General features: G+C 40.3%; 1 protein-coding gene across 1 annotated transcript; it reads right to left on the minus strand.

The window, feature by feature from the left end:
• Window positions 1-3,113: 3,113 nt before the first annotated feature.
• LOC133019250 (docking protein 3-like) lies at window positions 3,114-17,837 on the minus strand. Its single transcript, XM_061085661.1, has 7 exons — window positions 17,781-17,837; window positions 16,831-16,909; window positions 10,138-10,277; window positions 9,935-10,045; window positions 5,554-5,623; window positions 4,170-4,336; window positions 3,114-4,037 (listed from the first exon to the last, which is right to left on the minus strand). The coding sequence occupies exons 1-7, from the start codon at window positions 17,835-17,837 to the stop codon at window positions 3,114-3,116; spliced, it is 1,548 nt and encodes a 515-aa protein (XP_060941644.1).
• Window positions 17,838-19,434: the final 1,597 nt, after the last annotated feature.

Raw genomic sequence — 19,434 nt, forward strand, 5'->3', positions numbered from 1 at the left:
GCACATACCCTTCCACCAGGTTTCAAGAAAAATTATTCGGTAGTTTATGTGCTAACAGGCAACCAGAAAGACCAACATTAACGAAAACAAAAACTCCTTGACATAAATATAAATATCCTTACTAGAGGTTTCTGACTTTCCTAAAAATAATCAAGTTGCAGTTGTAAGGGTATAATTTGTATAACTCTAAATATCTATAAAGACAAGCATGTTACTCATGCATTCACACTCAAAATAGCCTGTCAGACACGTACTATACCCATACTACTTCCCTGAGAGCTAGCCTGACGTTGTCATACTCATAATTCTAGTCAGAATATGAGTCTGATACTGCTCCATTGGGCTGTGATTATGGGGCGTGTTTCAACCGAACCAGGAAAAAAAATGCCTCTTCGCTCAATTGGATAGACCTACAACCAATCAGAGCAACGTAGTATGTGACGTATGTTAAACGAGCTGCCAACGACCGGTGGTAATGTCCTCCTCGTCGTGCACGCCAAGTTGCATCGCCGTGATGCCCATTTTGGTCGCCTCTTTCACTTGGTCCTCCATGAGTGCGACCAAAGGAGAAACCACAATGACCACTGGGTTTTCATTGTGTCCCATCTTCTTCGCGACCATCGGGCCAGCTGATGAATTAAACTTTTTCCGAATCCCGTGGGGACATCTTTTCGATCTACAAATGCCTTGATCGCGTTTATCTGTTCCTCTTTCAAAATGAATGTGCTGTCGATGTCTTCTAAAACAGACTCAATGGCAGCATCTACACATCTCAACTCTCCAACGGCAGGCATGTTTGTTGAAAATGAATTCAACCCAAGCGCTCTTTGGTGACGTGGTTGATTATGTTACTGTTGATCATCTGTCCATCATCGTAAAAAGCCCGCCCTAACAATTTGATTGGTCCAAACAGCTTCTGTTCTTCATGATAAGGGTTAAGAGATTTGGCAACTTTTAACATTTTGTCTTAATAACATACAGTATTAATCGTAGACCTGGAACCATTTATGTTAAATCATTTTGATGATCAAATGAAGTTGAATGGTTGAATTAATTCCTTTTTTAAAACGTGTCAGTGGTATATGCTACTATGTTCAGAAAAACATGAGAACTTACGATGCAAAACACTAAAACATACTAAAATAACAATACCTCTTTGGTTTCAGCTATACATGTATTAACTTTAAAAGCAACAGTTTTGTTGCATGTGTAATATGTAATTAATGTAACATGTAAATTGTCTTTGTTTACTCAGGATATGTTATCTTCTTTGTGCATTTCTTACAATATGTTAATGTAGCATTACCATAACAAGAGCTCGTTAATATAATTTTTATCAGAAAAATAGAAAAGATTATGGTCACTTAATGAGAATGATAAGACCAGTAAGGACATGTCATGTCACTCACTTCTCATAGTTTCTAGACATTTTTTGATATGTTAACATTAAGTGAGAAAATGACAGTGGTGTATAAAGTATTGAAAGCCATACTTGAGTAAAAGTACAGATATCTTCACTAAAAGTGACTCCGGTAAAAGTAAAAATCATCCGTAAGAAAATGACTTGAGTCATAAAGTTGATATGGTTCCTTGGGGTCTTAATGAAATGTCTGTAACATATTTTGGTCAAAATACCACAAGGATCATTTAAAACAGCACCCTTATTACCCTGTCTAAAACAGCCCTCCTCAAATTGACCTGTTTTGAGTGCCTGTTCCTTTAAAAGCTAATGAGCTAGCTCCCCCTCACCTCCTCCCTCCTACACGAGATACGAGCGCCCGGATTTTTGGCTATCCATTAACTTTGTAGAAATATGGCTACTGGAGATGAAGATACCATCTTGCAACCATATCGTTTTGAACCAGAGTCAGGCAGGCCTAAGCCTGCCTGCGACAGCCCCAGGCTGTGTCTCCGCTGGGGCTGCCAGCCGCGGAGACACAGCCGCGATCTCAGAGTGATGGAAAAACTCATATTAAATGTACTTGTTGAAATGTACTTAAGTATCAAAAGTAAAAGTACAAGTACAAACATTTTAAATGCAAAGTGTTTTTTATAGTAGGCCTATACAAACACAAAACAACCCAACATTTTTCTCTCCAGGATTTATTTCAACTTTTCAATTATAACAGATGCTGAGGTTAAAATAGTAATGGACTAGTGCATCTGAACTTCTAGGGACAACAAAGAACCAACACAACAGAATAAACAAGTGCCTCAGAACACTAAAAGACCACAGTATAACCACTAAAAAAAATCTGTAAATAACACTAAACATGGACCTTTCACTTTCTAATCAGTATCAGGAATGATACACAATGCCCCTTATGATAACTCAGCAAAAGGAAACAAGTTCTAGGCACACAAAATATGATAGTTTCCCTCTTTTGTTAACAACCTGTACAGTGCTAGTACACAGAAGAAAAAAATCCCTGGACACAGTCTAGTTTTGCTGCAGGCCAAATTTCAGACAGAATAAAAGACTGAACTGATTTCCTGCATGAGCACCTGGATAATTCTAAAGGTAATACATGGATGGGGAATGTGCTTTCGTTGATTAAGTCCCTTCCCTTTGTACACACATCACTACTACCCATTGGATGGTTAAGTGAGGTCCTCGGATTGGCCCTGCCAGAGTTGTTCACGGCCCTGGCGGAGCGCCGAGAAGACGATCAAACTTGACCATCTATAGGAAGTAAAACTCGAAACAAAGTTTCTGAAGGTGAACCTGCAGAGGGATCATTACCGGTACAGCCTTCTCGACCCTGGTCGACCAAGGCAACACGACCAACATCCGGACGCTTAGGGTCTAGTGCGGCCCCCCCGATGGCATGCTGCCGGGCCTGCGCAGCTCCCGAGGCAGGGGGCACGCAAGTGAGCGAGAGAGAGGTGCATAAAGGCGCGTTGCGCCAACTTACGCTGCTCAAGTAACGAGCCAGTTTTGAGAATATAAGAAGTAGAAAGTACAGAAATTTGTGTTCAAATGTATCGAGTAAAAGTAAAAAGTCGTCAGGAAAATAAATACTCAAGTAAAGTACAGATATGTGAAAAATCGACTTAAGTACAGTAACAAAGTATTTGTACTTTGTTACTTCCCGACACTGGAAAATGATTACCTAAATGATGACATCATCAAGTGACAGGTCCATGTCATTTGTTTCTGATGTGATGCCAGTAACAGAAAAAGGGGGAGCAGAGCAGGGAGGGGTGGTTTTAGAGGATGTTGAGGGACAAGATGACTTGCAGACTTGAGCATACAGGTGGGCAAATGGGTCAAGTGTGTTTTCAGTATTATGGAAGACCTTCTCCTTCTCATTCAAAGGCTCAGTATAAATTGGGTCATCATCTGTAAAACACTTAGTTTTTTCTTTGCTGTGGGTGATAAGATGTTTAATTTGGACTGGACCAACTCTGTCATAAACCTCTGAGTAGACTGAATCTGGATAATCCATGTCAAAGCAAGTATATGACATTGAGGAGCCAGGAAGGGGAGCAAGAACAGTTGCTCTTAAAGTGGGGGGTTTGAGTGGAAGAACAACTGCAGGGTCCACATAGAGAGCCAAGGACAGTTGCAGTTTTGATACAGACTGAATGCATTCTGCTGGGTCAGCATATACAGGGTCTGATTGGCAATGTTGATGACCTCCACAGAGGCTGTCATTTGTGGGAACCAATGGCAGAGGCATGAGGGTAATAGGAGCTGGCTGTGGTGATACACATTCTGATTGTGAAACCAGTTCTCCTTGAATACGAGCATTCTCTTCTGGAGCTCCACATTTCCGCACCTCTGTCCTCAGGTCCCTCTCCACAATAGCCATACCGGTCATATCAGGTATTTTGGGGATAGGGCAATTGGTCTGTTTATATGTTGTGATAACTTTCTTACCCTCTTGATTTTGGTTACCTGTTGTAATAGCTAAAGTCTTTCGGTTGATGGTGCTCTGGATCAGGAAAAATATTTTCTCAGCCTGCGATGTCTCGAAGGTGAATGTTCCAGGACCAGAGTCACAGCGTCTCCCTGCTTCAATGGTTAAAGTCAGCTGGTGGGAGAAGACAAAGAAGAACATAAAGCATGTTCTGACCAGCAGCACTTAAAAAAGAAGTACAATGAAACACTCCTGTAATAATTAATTGTGAACAGTAAATGGAGATATTATGATTTTTTATGATACCTTATCTTTTCCATATCGTCTCAGCAGTTCATAAGGCCACTCCATGACAAGTTTCTTTCTCTGTGTTTCTCTCAGCTGCAGTGCCTCCTGTCCCACCTGCAGCCAGGCAAACCCCTGTAGACCACAACGTATTGCTGCATCCGTCCTCTGAACTATAACCCAGAATTCTGCAAAGCATGAGAATATTCTCTGTAATCACTATGCACATAAAATGAGTAATCATTTTTAAAAATGATCCTTCAGGAATAAAGAAGAAGTGTTAAGACAGTAAGATTGCACAATTTTGTTGCAAAGTTCTTGCCTCTAAGTAAATCACAAGTGGCATTATGGAGCCATGTTTTTATAATGGGGCTTGGTTTCTGTCCGCTGTATGTGCACTGCGATGCATTTGCATAATTCCATTAATTGATAATTGGTAGCAGGAGTGAGGCAAGAGACAAACCAGTATCTAACTCATTCAGACGTAACACACCTGTGTTAAGTGCTGTGAAACACCACTTAAATAAAAGTACACACATTTTCTGAGAAATGCAAAAATAACACAGAAAGTTATTGAGTGCCAAAACTTAATAAACAAACAAAACATGTTTTACGTATTCCATACGATTCACTTGCAAACACAATATAGTTTGCTAATACAAAACACCATTAACAAACTAATGCATTTTGTTTTGCAAATACACCTGACAAGAAAAATAAAGTACCAAAATATATATAAATAAGTATCTCACCCTCCATGCCACATCAGTGTAAGCTAAAAACACTAAATATGTGACCTGGTCTGATGCTATCTGTCCTTTTGTTTTTGTGCCACCTTAATATGTCCTTTTAGGGTTAGGGTTCCTTTGGTCCCTTGAAAGGCACGATAAAAATGTTTGTGATTATTATCAATCAATCAATCAAATTGTATTTGTATAGCCCATATTCTCAATTTGTCTCATAGGGCTATTTTAAAAAATGAGTGATGTGCATGAGTCAACACTGCGGCAAAACCAGCTGTTGTTTATCTCTCCATAGTCAAACCAGCCACCTCTTAATTTGGAGTTTGCTCATGTTCAGATGTTTACAGTACATTTTGAAACAGCCCAGAGAGGCATATTCTGTACTTGTTAGAAAAAAAGTGTCATTTTTCTATGCTTTAATGTTCTGTTTCTGAAGCATTATTTGTTGGAAATATGCAGTGTATTTGTTTGTCGGATGCGTTTTGTATTTCCGGGAAAAAATCTGATTAGGGTTTTGTTTTTGCAAACCACATTGTGTTTGAAAGTGAATTGTAGGCAGTTTGTAAAACTTGTTTAGTTTGTTTTGCCATGCATTTAGCTTCATACAGTTAATCAAATGGTGGGGGAAAAAGAGATGAAAATCAATGAAGTAGAAAATGTACCTTCATCTGATGAGGCGTATATCTGGTTCTCCCCCAAATGAAGCTGATTTGAGCCTGAGGGACCTCCTCCCTGAGAGAACATAATGCATTGTATATAAACTGATATTACAAATATACTAAAATATGGAGGGCCAAGTTATTCAGAATTAATAATCAAGCATTTCAGTGGTTAACAACAAATTAGGTAATCAAATATGCATTATTGTATAAAGTTAATTCAAATTCCATTATTTATTTATGAATTAATAGTTTCAATAATTAACCCACTGACTGCATTTTTTAAATCTAACATATTATATATGTATTATTGAATGACCATATTAACTGGTGCTGCTATCAATAACATGTATAACTAGGGCTACGTTGTAGCACTAACGGGCCCGAGCACACGCGCGTTTCAAGTCTGTTGCGGTCGGGGAAGAGACAGCGTTCAATGACCAAGCGCTCGTCTCCGCGTTGCATGCGTTCGGCACTGCGGCAATGATAAAGGCTTCACTTCCTGTAGCCAGCAGGTGGCGCTGTGATTTTAAGTCATGGTGTCTCTGTAGATGTCATCAGGACTCGACTCTCATCTTAAATGCCTAGTTTGGACTTGATTGAACCAAATATGCCTGAGATACAGAAGCTCGTGTTTTGATGGCGTGTAATCACACTTTGACGCCAAGCCACGGTCACATGGTATGACGAAACGTTAAAATTCCAATAACTTTAGATCTCCATCTTGTTGTGAAGACATTCATCTAAATTTAAAGTAGATCCGAAGAAAGCTGTACGACAAGTACATCAAAGTAAAAATATGGATTATGGCCAAAATGGCCACTAAATAAAAAATGGCGGACTTCCTGTTTGGTTTACCATATGAATCTTAGAGACTTATTTCTTTGTCATGACAAGGCACATGTCCCTGTCGATTTTTGTAGAAGTAGGCCAATCGTAGTGCCGGGGCTGCCCTTCAGGGGGCGCTAGTCAGTTATTTTGCCACGCCCATTTCTTAAACCCATCTGACAGTCTTCAGGGGGGGGCTGTTGACACACACATTTAGTTTGAGGGAGATTGAACCTTGAACACAGAAGTTACAGCGATTTCGTGTGTCATGGCGAGTTGATGAACTTAGATGCCACGCCATTAATATGGCGTTTGACAAAAAGTCACAGTAATCTTATATCTTCATTATCAAGGTCTTGAGACCCATTTGACATAGTTTCACATGGTTTCGCAAAGTGGATGAGGAGGAATACTTCCAAGTGTAAGACGTACCCAAAACAAGACATTTCCTGCTGCCAACAGGGGGCGCTGTGATTTTAAGTCACTATTTCTGTGTTGTTGTCTTCGGGTCGTGACTCTTGTCTTATGTGTGTAGTTTGGACTTGATTGGACCAAATATGTCCGAGATACAGACGCTCGTGTTTTGATGGCGTTTCATCAAACTTTGACGCAACGCCACGGTCACACGCTCTGACGAAAAGTTGATTTTTTTGATAACTTTAATACTCCATATTGTTGTGATGACACTTGTCAAAATTTTAAGGTGATCCGATGAAAGCTCTATGACAAGTATATCAAAGTAAAAACGTGAAATATGGCCAAAATGGCCACTAAATCCAAAATGGCCACTAAATCCAAAATGGCGGACTTCCTGTTGCGATTTTCATAATGCACTGAGAGGCTTTTTTGTGCGTCTGGTCATGATACACAACCTCCTATTTTTTCGTGAGGATCGGTGAAAGTTAACTGAGGGGGCTTTCCGTAGGTGGCGCTGTTGAGCCATTTTGCCACGCCTATTTCAAATTACTCCAGAATGCAATTACTTTTTTGGGCTTTGTACTTCCTACAAAGTTTCAAAACTATTCAACTATGTCTAGGCCCTTCTGCAGCAGGCAGAGAAGGGAAATAATAATAAGAAGAAAAATGCCTTCAATTTCAATAGGGCCTCGCACCGTTTCGGTGCTCGGGCCCTAACTAGGGCTACGTTGTAGCACTTGCGGGCCCGAGCACCTGCACGTTGAAGCCTGTTGCAGTCGGGGGAGAGAGCGGTCGATGACCAAGCGCACGTCTCCGCGTTGGATGCGTTTTCCTCTCTGTGGCAAGGATAAAAGCTTCACTTCCTGTAGCCACCAGGGGGCGCTGTGATTTAAAGTCATGATTTCTGTGTAGATGTCATCAGGCTGGGACTCTAGTCTTACATGTCTAGTTTGGACTCAATTGGACAATAAACGCTTAACTTCCTGTAGCCACCAGGGGGCGCTGTGATTTAAAGTCATGATTTCTGTGTAGATGTCATAAGGCTGGGACTCTAGTCTTACATGTCTAGTTTGGACTCGATTGGACAATATATGTCCGATATACAGAAAAACGTGTTTTGATGGCGTTTAATCAAACTTCGACGCCACGGTCACACGGCCTTAAAACCATATGAATATCTTCAGGGGGGGGGCTGTAGATACACACATGTAGTTTGAGTGAGATAGAACCATGAACACTGAAGTTACAGCATTTCGTGTTTCACGGCGAGTTGATGAACTTTGCCGCCACGGTCACACGGCCTTAAAACCATATGAATATCTTCAGGGGGGGGCTGTAGATACACACATGTAGTTTGAGTGAGATAGAACCATGAACACTGAAGTTACAGCATTTCGTGTTTCACGGCGAGTTGATGAACTTTGACGCAACGCCACGGTCACACGGTGTGACGAAAACACAATCCCTAAATCATTTTTTATCTCCATCTTGTTGTGATGACACTCATCTGAATTTAAAGTTGAACTGATGAAAGCCCTGGGACAAGTATGTCAAAGTAAAAATGTGGAATATGGTCAAAATGGCCACTGAATCCAAAATGGCGGGCTTCCTGTTTGGTCTAATCAATCTATCAAACAGGACATCTATCAATCCAAGAGACTTATTTGTTTGTTATGAAAAAACGCCCATTTCTTAAAAGCATATGAATATCTTCAGGGTGGGGATGTTAACACACACATGTAGTTTGAGTGAGATGGAACCATGAACACGGAAGTTACAGCAATTTCGTGTTTCACGGCGAGCTGATGAACTTTGATGCCAGCCATTAATACTGTGTTTGACGAAAAGCCACAGTAATCTTAAATCTTCATTATCAATGTCTTGAGACCCATTTGATAGAGTTTGACATGGTTGAGTTCAGTGGATGAGGAGAAATACATCCAAGAGTAAGACATGCAAAAAAAAAGACATTTCCTGTTGCCACCAGGGGGCGCTGTGATATTAAGTCATGATTTCAGTGCAGATGTCATCAGGCCGGGACTCTTGTCTTATGTGTGTAGTTTGGACCCGATTGGATCGTGTTTGTCCGAGATACAGAACCTCGTGTTTTGATGGCGTTTAATCAAACTTTGACGCCACGCCACGGTCACACGGTGTGGCGAAAAGTTGATTTTTTAAGTCAGTTTTTTTCTCCATCTTGTTGTGATGACACTCATCTGAATTTGAAGTTGATTTGATGAAAGCCCTGGGACAAGTACGTCAAAGCAAAAATCGCCAAAATGGCCACTAAATCCTAAATGGCGGGCTTCCTGTTGGGTTTTTCATAATGCTCCTTGAGACTTTTTTGTGTGTCTGAACATTATACACCTGTGTATCAATTTTTCGTGAAGATCGGTCAAAGTGAACTCAGGGGCTGTGTATAGGTGGCGCTGTTGAGCCATTTTGCCACGCCCATTCAGCATGTTAAAGGCCTCAAAAAGCCAATTCATTTGGCAGATAATAATAAGAATTAAAGGCCTCAAAAAGCCAATTCATTTGTATGAAGAAAAATAATAATAATAATAATAATCATTTCAATTTCAATAGGGCCTCCCACCGGAGGTGCTCGGGCCCTAATAATCCTTACAATTTGAATAGGGCCTCTCACCATTCGGTGCTCGGGCCCTAATTATCATTCTTATTATAATAACCAGACAGAGCAAAAACATGACACACACAACTGTTCCTGGTGTCTCCCGCTCCCCCCTCTGTTTCTCTTGTCTCCCCTCTTTGCCACCCACCTTTCCTCCCCATTTTTCTGCTGTTTAGCCACCCACATTGAGTTTGCTTCTGCTAGAGGTTCCTTCCAGTTAATGAGGGAAGGTTTTCTCTCCACAGTCGCCAAAGCGCTTGCTTATTGTGGTAACTGTTGTAGTTTGTTTACAATTTTTAAGGTCTCGACCTTACAATGTTAAGTGCCTTGAGATAATGTATATAGTGATTTGGTGCTATCATTGTATAATTATATAATTAAATTCATTTTGTAATCCACAGAAACAAAATAGGTATGCTGCATTCTTTTTTTCCAGGTTTTTTCTAGAATAAGTAAGGTTTAAGACAATTGTCACAATGTGACAAAAACATTTCTGTTCCATCTCACCTGAAACATGATGTGACACAGTTTTTTTACCCAGTCCACACAGTCGTCTTTGAGTGCAGCAAACACCAATGTTCTGTCCTGTGTTTCCACACAAAATGCAGACATGTTCTCCTGCAAGCAGCCAAAATAGGATATTGTAGTATTTATTTTAACCATGGAAAGATTGTAAACCGTCTATAAATATGTAAAGATTATAACCTCACCATGGGGCAGGCCTCAGCATTTGAAGGCAGTCTAACAACACTGATCAGCTTGGACAGTTGAACCACCTTCAGCTTTTTCTTCCCAAGAGGCTGGTGGTGTTTCCTGACTGCGGTGCTATGATCCACTTCTGCACCACCATCTGGGGGATAAATGACAGACACACAGACAAGTCAGCCAGGTTAAACTACAAACCCATTCAGTCTCAACTAAAGCAAGCAGATTGATTCCTTTGTAACTGAGAGGGTTTATTTTTGTTTATCTGGACCCGAAAGCAGACACAGAGATGGACTGGTTTGTGATTGAGCAAAAAAGTGTTTTAATAAAGCGCAGAGGCAGGCAGGTAAAAAGCTTTGTGCTGGCTGAGTTGAGCCTGTGATCCAGTGAGCTGGAGATAAGGCAGGCTGGTTGACTCTGGCAATCTTGAGGCAAAAATAGAAAAAAACATTAGGAGGATTCACGAGTTACATAAGTAATAGTTTCCACTAGAAGACAACTTGAGATCGGCCGAGATTTTGTACCACTGAGGTGAAGGAACATCTGGCGATGAGTGGAGAAAGACCGGGGTTCTTGTAGGGCTGTTGATGAGTTTATTGCGACCAAGTGTTGGACTCGCGCCAGGGGTCAGGACTGACGCAATCACACACAAACTCACATGCAACACAAGGGAGGAGGCGAACAGGAGGGGATCAGGGAGAAAAGGGGGAACCACTAGAGGAACAGCCTGAGCCATGACAGTAGGAACCTAAGTTCCAAGAGAGAAAATATCATCCAACAATACACAAACCCACCCTTGAATCTTTTTGCGGATGGATTTATGGAAGTGAAGGACAAGGACTTGTCTGTGAGTATATGCTGAAGACTGGGAAGATAGATACTCAGTGTAGGGGCTCCATCTCAGGCACATTTCCGCCAGCTGATGTTGGACCACCAAAAGTCAGATATAAATTGAGTTGAGTTGACATTTGGCTTGATGGATATCGTTGAGGTTGTAACGGATGTAGAAACGATATTCTCGTGATAACCAGTGGCCCAGTACCTTCAGGGTTTAAGGTTCAGTGTGTAAAGGGCAGGCAACATTGTCTCAAACTGAGCGCTTATCGCTCCCCAATCCAGTCCTGAGCGTGAGGAGCGCTACGATGGTCCTCATGCCAGTGAGGAGGAGTATATAGATCAATATATTTAATAATGTCCCGTGTATTTCGTATTTAAACATTACAGTTTTTTTCGATTGCATAAACACAAAAATCAAAAGTATTACACAATTATCAAAACCTTACACTCAAGGAGCAAAACATGGGTCCAGATCTGCACCACTATAAGCACAATGTCAGCTTCACACTTTTTGCAAAACAATACACACAGTGATCTGCAAAACCAGTTGGTTAAACACAGCCATCAGGTGCGCAAACACATGATTTCTTAATTGTAGACACACCAATTAGGTTTAAGCACTATACATATGCAGCAGCTGAGTTCACCTGTCTTCAACCAAAATGGAGCTTGTGCTCAAAAAAGAAGGGTGAGAGGGGGAATCCACGGAGGAGGAGAAGGCTGTAGCATTAGTATGTGGAGGGATGTTCTGTTCACTTTAGCACTGTGATGTTGCATACTGCACATGTAACCTTTATAATGTAAATGTACTGTATATCAGACCTATGCTGAACTACACAATCTTGTCTTTCACTGTATTTCGGAGAGTTTTACAGATGAATGCTGAGGAAATCCCGCATGAATTCATATCCATAGATGAGGCAGGGTTCAACCTGACAAAAGCAAGGAGACGCATAAATAACATTGGCCACGGGGCAATAATCAGTGTTCCAGGGCAACGTGGGGACTACATCACCCTTTCCACTGCCATTACACAGAATGGGGTACTCCTCCAATATGGGCCCTTACAACACACCTCACATTCTCACATTTTTGGAGCGATTGCACAACATCGTCACAGCAGTAAACCACATGCACCAGATGCAATACACTGTCATCTGGGACAATGTGTCATTCCACCGCTCTGTTCTGGTCCAGAACTGGTTTCGACACCATCCACAGTTTACAGTACTATACCTTCTACCATACTCTCCCTTTCTAAACCTAATCAAAGCGCTTTTCTCGGCATGGTGGTGGAGGGTTTACGATCTCTGGCCCCAGGCTCAGGTACCCCTCATTGAAACCTGTACTGGATACAGAATTTTCTGCTAGTCTGATATTTGCTGAGCTTACAGTGTTATGCACACTCCTATAGTAGCATGAAAACTGGGACATGTTTTCTTTTGATTCTCAATGTTGACTGATTTGGGAATATGGAGAGAAATAAATTATATTTTCATGAGACAGCAGCATTGGTCTTGTGTAGTGTGTGGTGAATTTATTGTATATTTGCACTTTCTCTGTGTACTTCACTTACAGGACTCTTATCACTGAGAACTGGAATTGCTAAAAGTGTGTTAGGTTAGTAACAGCAGTGTGTAACTGGCTCAAACTGAATTAAGTCATATGAAGCATGTGTTTCATATGGTAAAAAAAATATGGTTTTGATAAATTAGTGTATAGTTTTTACAATAGTGTTTCATTTTGCAAAGGATCTGAGGTGTTCTGCTGATTGGGTGTGTGGTTGTGCTAATTGTGTGTAGTGTTTTGAAACACCGGGCCCTGTTCTGAAAACCGTGCTTAAGCAATCGAGAAAAACTGTAGTTGATAGTTTACATGTAGAGAATATGTTACCACGCTGTGGTAGTGCATTATTAAGGCCAATTTATGCCTCTCCGTTTTTTCTATTACGGACAGATAAGACCGCCCTATCCGTCGTGAAACGCCCTCTCCGAATGCTTCGGACAGCTTTTCGTTAGAGCACTGAGGGCATGTGTGCACGGTCACATACGGTTATAACGAGCTTTCAAAACGGCGCTAGCAGGCTAGGCTAGCGGGCTAGGCTAGCCACCATGCTAACTGCGGTGGTAACAGTGCAAGAACCCGCCGTCACGACTTTAATTCCACTTCTATCATGACACTGTTTCTATAATACCGTCAGGTTAGAAGCAAACACTGGATAGTAGTTGTTAGTGCCGGGAGTCCCTGCTGACTGTGTGTGGAAGCTGGGGGGGAGCTAGCTCCGGGTAGCTTCTAGCTACATGTAGCCTCAAGCAGATTCAAGCTGTGGAATCAGCAACACAGTTCGGAAACAAGACCGGGGAACCGCTGCGCTAAGAAACGATTACATCAGCATCTTGACACGCTGGGTGTCACTTTATTTAGTTCTGTTAGTTGCCATGGTTCAGTGTGTGGGACGCAGGCTAACATGTAAACAGAGACACGTGGACTTCTTCTTCCCAAATGGGGTAGGCTGTTCTGAGCTCGTCTTCCGTTGCGCCACCTATGGGTTTGGCGATGAATTTTTTCCGACGGACTGTGTCGGAGAAGTAAAAATCAAAAAGACTCTTTGCCCCCCGCTGAGACCTCTCCGAGAAACGGACACGTAGTAGTATATAAGAGCCTTTACTGACGTTTGGTAGCTGAATGCTAATGCGGGCTAAAAATGCTAAGGTTAGTAAACAGAGTCGTTTAGCAAGATAATAGGTATATGGCGTTAGCAGGAGATGCGTGCCTTCTCCGTTTACACACTTAAAAAGCTGACAGTTGTACCGAGTTGAGCAAGAGAAGAGGGGGAGGTCTTGGAGCTGCAGCAATGAGGAGGAGGAGAGAATGAACCACTGGGACCAGACTGAGGCTACAGGTTTGTGTTTTTATAATATTACTACGTGGTCTGCTTGACAACAAGCGCAATACAACACTGTGTTTTTATACCACAACACTTTACATCTCACTGAGTAATGTTGCTGTAACATTCGGAGTGCAGTGCATGTCAGGAGTGCAGTGCATGTCAGTTACTGTCTGTAAAACCTCAGAGACACCACTGCATAATAAATATATGAATACTGTATATTACAGGAATATTTTGTTATTGTTTTACATATGTGGAATACAAAACATTACAGCCTACAACCCCTAATAACTGTTCCAGAAAACTGTGTCAGTCTACCACTGTACTTCTCCAATTACTACCTAGACGTTTTTTACATATTCACAGGGAGTACCATGAGTATGTTACGGTGTTAGACCATATTACAAGGGAGCCTGGGGATGACAACAATGTTACTGCAGCATATTAGCATTTTATTTATTGGCAACATGGCTCTTTAGGCCAGGGAACCCGTCTTGTCACCCCCAGCTATTCATGCTTTTCAAGGACGAATAGTGACCTGCAAGTAGATGCACTGTATGAATGTGTGTGTGAATGGGTGAATGTGAAACTGTACTGTAAAGCGCTTTGAGTGGTCATCATCAGACTAGAAAAGCGCTATATAAATACAAATCCATTTACCATTTATGTTTTGTTACATTCTCTGTTGTAATTCCTGCGTCAATAAATTCACAAAAGACAGTTCGATCTGAGAATTCTTATTTAATTTTTGTCACCACAATATTTGATTATTGTTCCAGAAATAATGTAAGTGCAGTTGTAACAGTTTAACTCGGTGGAGCTGTACTTTGTTTTTGCATCTGTACGGTAAGGTAATTCTGAATTTAGATAGTTTGATAATATTATCAAAACAAACAGATACTGCAGAAACCGATTTACAGTGATGACGCCTGAAACGTCACACTGCATTTTAAGAGGAGCTGTTAAAAGTGACATAACGTCTACTAAAACTTTTTGATGTGTCGTAATGTGTTATAGGGAAAACTTAACTTAACTTATTAAAAATAATAGTGTGACTTTACTAGAATAGACAGTAACAGAGAGAACCAGAGACTGCTGTTCACCACCTATTTCCTCAACTGAAGTGAAATGATTATGATCTACTGAACTTTGAATTAATGAACTTTTATTTTTAGCATGTAAAAGTCTGTGAAGGAGTTAACCTGCTACATGTATTACTTATCATACTGTATTGATATGTCTGTGTTGAGTTTTCCTCTAGGTGACTCAGACAGCCAGCACTCGAAAACATGAAGTGTTGTGCTGATGAAGATGGTGCAGGTCATCCTCATGTTGACCAGCCGGAACCTGCTGTTTTCCACCATGTTGTTTCTACCACTCTACACAAATAAACTTTGGAGCGAATCAAACAAACACTTAATTCTTCATGTACTGATCCGTACCTGATAACTAGTGATGAGTGTTTATCAGTTAAAGTGAGAGCAGTCAGAGTGGAGGAGGAAACAGAAACTCCAGCTCGGTACAAACGAACTGCAGCTTCTGGTCTCATCATTGAGCAGATGTGACCAGAAAAACTCTGTGTTTTCAGTGTTTCCACTGTTCAACAAAGTCCCTGACCGGCCGATTCATGTGAACTAGCTCTGGGCTCACTGCATGTCTCTATGAGCAAGTGAGTGTGGGCGGGGCCCCAGAGCCTCTGTGTGTGAGCATGCACACTCACGCGCATGCACACACACACAAACACATTTTCACTTGTTCCTTGTATTTCACATCATGGCCTATACATGATGACGATTTTTAAAAACTTGAGGCCGTTTTTAGGTAACACATGAAAATAAAAACATTCAAGGCAGAGAAAGAGAAAAAAGGGACAAAGGAGGAGAGGAAGCGAAAGACGGTGACAAAGAAATGGTAATCATTTAAAAGTATATATTGTTATTATTTATGTAACTCCATAATTTACCTATTTGCTACCGTCTCACTTCATTAAAACAAGATATAAGACAGAGGCCCATCATCAACATCAATAAGAGATCCTTCTGAAAACCAAGGTGAAAGATAAAAGATCTTACATGTGAATGGACCTTATTGTGTATATATATGTCATATTGTTTATGACATCACATTGTTTATGATAATAAGATTTTACTGTGAGTGCATTTGTTAAAATATGAATATGTTTTTGTCGGTAAAGAAGTTACAAGTCGGTCTTTCTTAGATAAATACGAATTGAAAAAGGTGGAGAACAACGGAAGCGGAGCGCCCCATGCCTGTGTTCGCCTTTAGCCCCAAAATTGCCATATCTGCCACTGCACACACACAAACGTATACTCATATACACTTGTATATACTAAGTACACTTAGTTAGTTTGTGTTTATACTTTTATCATTTTCAGTAAAAAAAAAGATTCTTTAAAACATATCTTCATTAATGTTGCATAAGTGGGAATTTTGGCAACCTCTACACTGTCAAGAACTCTATATCCTTCAACTTAGCTAACTATCTATATGGTAATTTTGGTTATAGTTATTCATTTAATTGTTAATCAGAGTTTCAAATTGGTAGTTAGTACTTATGAGACTTAATCAAAAAATTGGCTATCTTTTCCCTTCCTTTGAAGGGTTGTGCCCCGAGGTAAATTTAATCAATTAAAGTTATTATTTAATATTAATTTTTTTTACATAAATATTCAATATTTTATTTTGATAACCAAATTTATTGAATGCCAAAAGGCACACCTTTTAATGGTATGACGTTGAATTCATTATTGCAGAACAGTTATCCCCCAATATGTATAAGGCTTTGTGTTAAAACATGTCACCTGACATCACCTGACCTGTGTGTCTATTACAACACTGCACTATAACCATGTATGGCCAAATCCTTTAATATAAGACCAACCTAGCAAATAAGTGAAACATCACACCAGGACAAATAGTTGTAGGAGTAGACACTGTAAGGTTGGTGTACCTCCCATATTCTGGATCTCCAGTCGGCCCACTTCTCTACAGCTGGAGGCAAACAGAGACAACAACACAGGCTTCCAGTTCTGTGAAGAAATAAATTAATGGTTAATGACTGGTAATGACAGAGTATTCAGAAAATGGTTAGGACAGTTCAGGGCGGTCTGACTTTGCAGAAATTCAAAAATGTTGGACACACATTACATATGGTAGTCCTGTATACTTTTCTCCACTTTTCCTTCATAACACCCCTTCCATTCCCACACACTTGCAATATGCTCATGCTAAACATTGTCTTTATGAAAGCAGTTTCAAACTTTCCAAATTTGAGCAAAAGAGGTAAACATTAGAGACATACTTTCTCTGTTGTCCATATATACAGGTACAGAGGAGCATCAGCATGAGGGAATGGAAAAGTAAGTTTTACATTGCAGTTAACAATGATAAGGAATGGACTCTTTGTATTTCAAACTTGTCTATATTAATAACTTAGACTTAACTAAAGGTTAAAGTTAAATGTGTACTTCAGTGCAGAACAGTAGCACACAGCATACTACCTGTAAGTACTGCACAGGAATGTGTTTTGTACAAACTGTGTTGTGTTTCAACATGTTCCTTTGGATTCTTGTGCCAGTTTCTCATTTGTGCAGAACAAAGAACAATTGATCCCAAGCTATGGCTCATGTCTCATTCCGTTAGCAAACAGTTGAATAAAACTAGTGGTTGAATGTCACTTGTTATGTTCTGTGCAGAAGGCACAGAGCCATAGTGTATTATTAGCTTGAAGGATAGTACATTATCTTGTAAAGACATATGCCTTCATTTTACTGTGATCCATACACAGAATAATGACGAAGCAATACAAGAAATCAACTGAATGCTCAACTGCAAATATTTGACTCTCAAGTGCTCACTAAAACAAGACAACAAAACAGCCGAATGTATGTCCATACTCACTTTGCCGGTTTTGTATTGTTGGAGGTAAACCTTCCCTGTTTTGGTGTAGGTGTCCATCTGGGAAGGAAATGTACTGCCCTTTAGATTAGGAAATAGGTATACGGTTTTCTGTATTTTTTTTCTCCTTTGGGTTGGGTCACGCCCACACAGAGACATTTTTGAAATATGATCCTTACCTGATATGCGTGTACACACAAGTAGAAGCCTTCATGATTGCAGAAGAGAAGAGATTCAATACACTTTTCTGTAAATATCTACTTACAAATAAATATATATATTATTTTATGTCTGAACAGTTACAGTTACACAAATTACTAAATATAAATTATGCAGCCTACTTTTGACATTAAAGATGAGCTTAAGGCCCATCTTTGTCATATTAACACATATACTCAAACACATATACGGATGGCTGGATATATTCTAATATAATTGATATTTGAATTCACCTTTTGTGCTTATCCAAAATGACACCAGACAATTAAATTAGAGCTAGGAAAAGTCACTGCTTAAAGGAGACATATTATATCCTTGGGGTCTTAATGAAATGTCTGTAACATATTTTGGTCAAAATACCACAAGGATAATTTAAAACAGCACCCTTTTTACCCTGTCTGAAACAGCCCTCCTCAGATTGAGCTGTTTTGAGGGCCCCGCCCCCTCTCGTCCCGCCCCCACGTACCCCGCCCCTTTCACTCCTCCCCCTTCTCACCCCTCCCTCCTCTCATGGAGGTGTAGGACATAACATTTTTTACCTGCATTAATTAGTCTGTGTTTGAATGTGTTCTCACTACAGAATGCATTCAACATCTATAGGGCAGATTATGGGCATTTACGTCTAAGAGGAATAGAGCAGTAAGTTGTTGTTTTTTTAGTCATTTCTGCAATACAAATATGACTGAGGAATAAAATACAATAAATTACTCTTCCCTCTGTATTACTTTGCTAACTGCTCATCTTACACGTGTCAATTGTTGACATGTAACATATAAAACACTAAAAGCACACAACTGTTTCTATACACTTTTATTGTCAGAAAGATTGCTAGACAGAATGCCACAGAGCTTTTCAAACATAGTTATTAAATGTACTGGCTGGGACAGAGGTAATAAATACAAAAAATACCAAGTATAATAAAAACATTGATTATAAAAATACTCTTTGTGCCATCAGTAGCCATACTGTAAACAAAGGAACACTTTATATTTGTGTGTCACCTTTTATTCATTATTATGTTGCTTGGCGACACCCAGCATTTTCATTGTAATGCAGGGCTGCCAGGTAGAGACTTTGGGGAGAAAATAATATTAATAAGAGCATGTGTGTATGCGTGTATAATAGTTTGTATAATAAATAATAGGTATACATTTCTTTGAAAAAATAATCGTACTGTTACCTGCATAACATTCCAAGAAAAGGAAAGACAACGTTTTTGGGTGCAAAACGCAAAATGACGCTATTGAAAGACTCCAACGACGAGGTCTGGTAGTGAGGGATCAGCTTCCCCACATCTTTCAGAACCGTCTTGTTAGTCAACACTAGGGATGAGCGAGTACAGCATTATCTGTATCTGTTAACCATATGAATTATCCGTATCCGTACTCGGAGTGGGCGGGGCCTAACCCGGAAGTGGGTGTGATTTAACCCGGAAGTG

The sequence above is a fragment of the Limanda limanda genome, chromosome 2 (genome assembly GCF_963576545.1).
Source record: "Limanda limanda chromosome 2, fLimLim1.1, whole genome shotgun sequence".
NCBI classification, from domain to species: domain Eukaryota; kingdom Metazoa; phylum Chordata; class Actinopteri; order Pleuronectiformes; family Pleuronectidae; genus Limanda; species Limanda limanda.

What these genes read in the sequence shown, in the direction of transcription:
- LOC133019250 (XM_061085661.1), bottom strand. Translation starts at nt 17,837, where the DNA reads ATGGACACCTACACCAAAACAGGGAAGGTTTACCTCCAACAATACAAA. An exon ending in ATGCTGAGGCCTGCCCCATG is followed by an intron (nt 10,046 to 10,137) that starts GTGAGGTTATAA and finishes GGCTGCTTGCAG; the next exon opens with GAGAACATGTCTGCATTTTG. An exon ending in TGTGTCACATCATGTTTCAG is followed by an intron (nt 5,624 to 9,934) that starts GTGAGATGGAAC and finishes ATGTTCTCTCAG; the next exon opens with GGAGGAGGTCCCTCAGGCTC.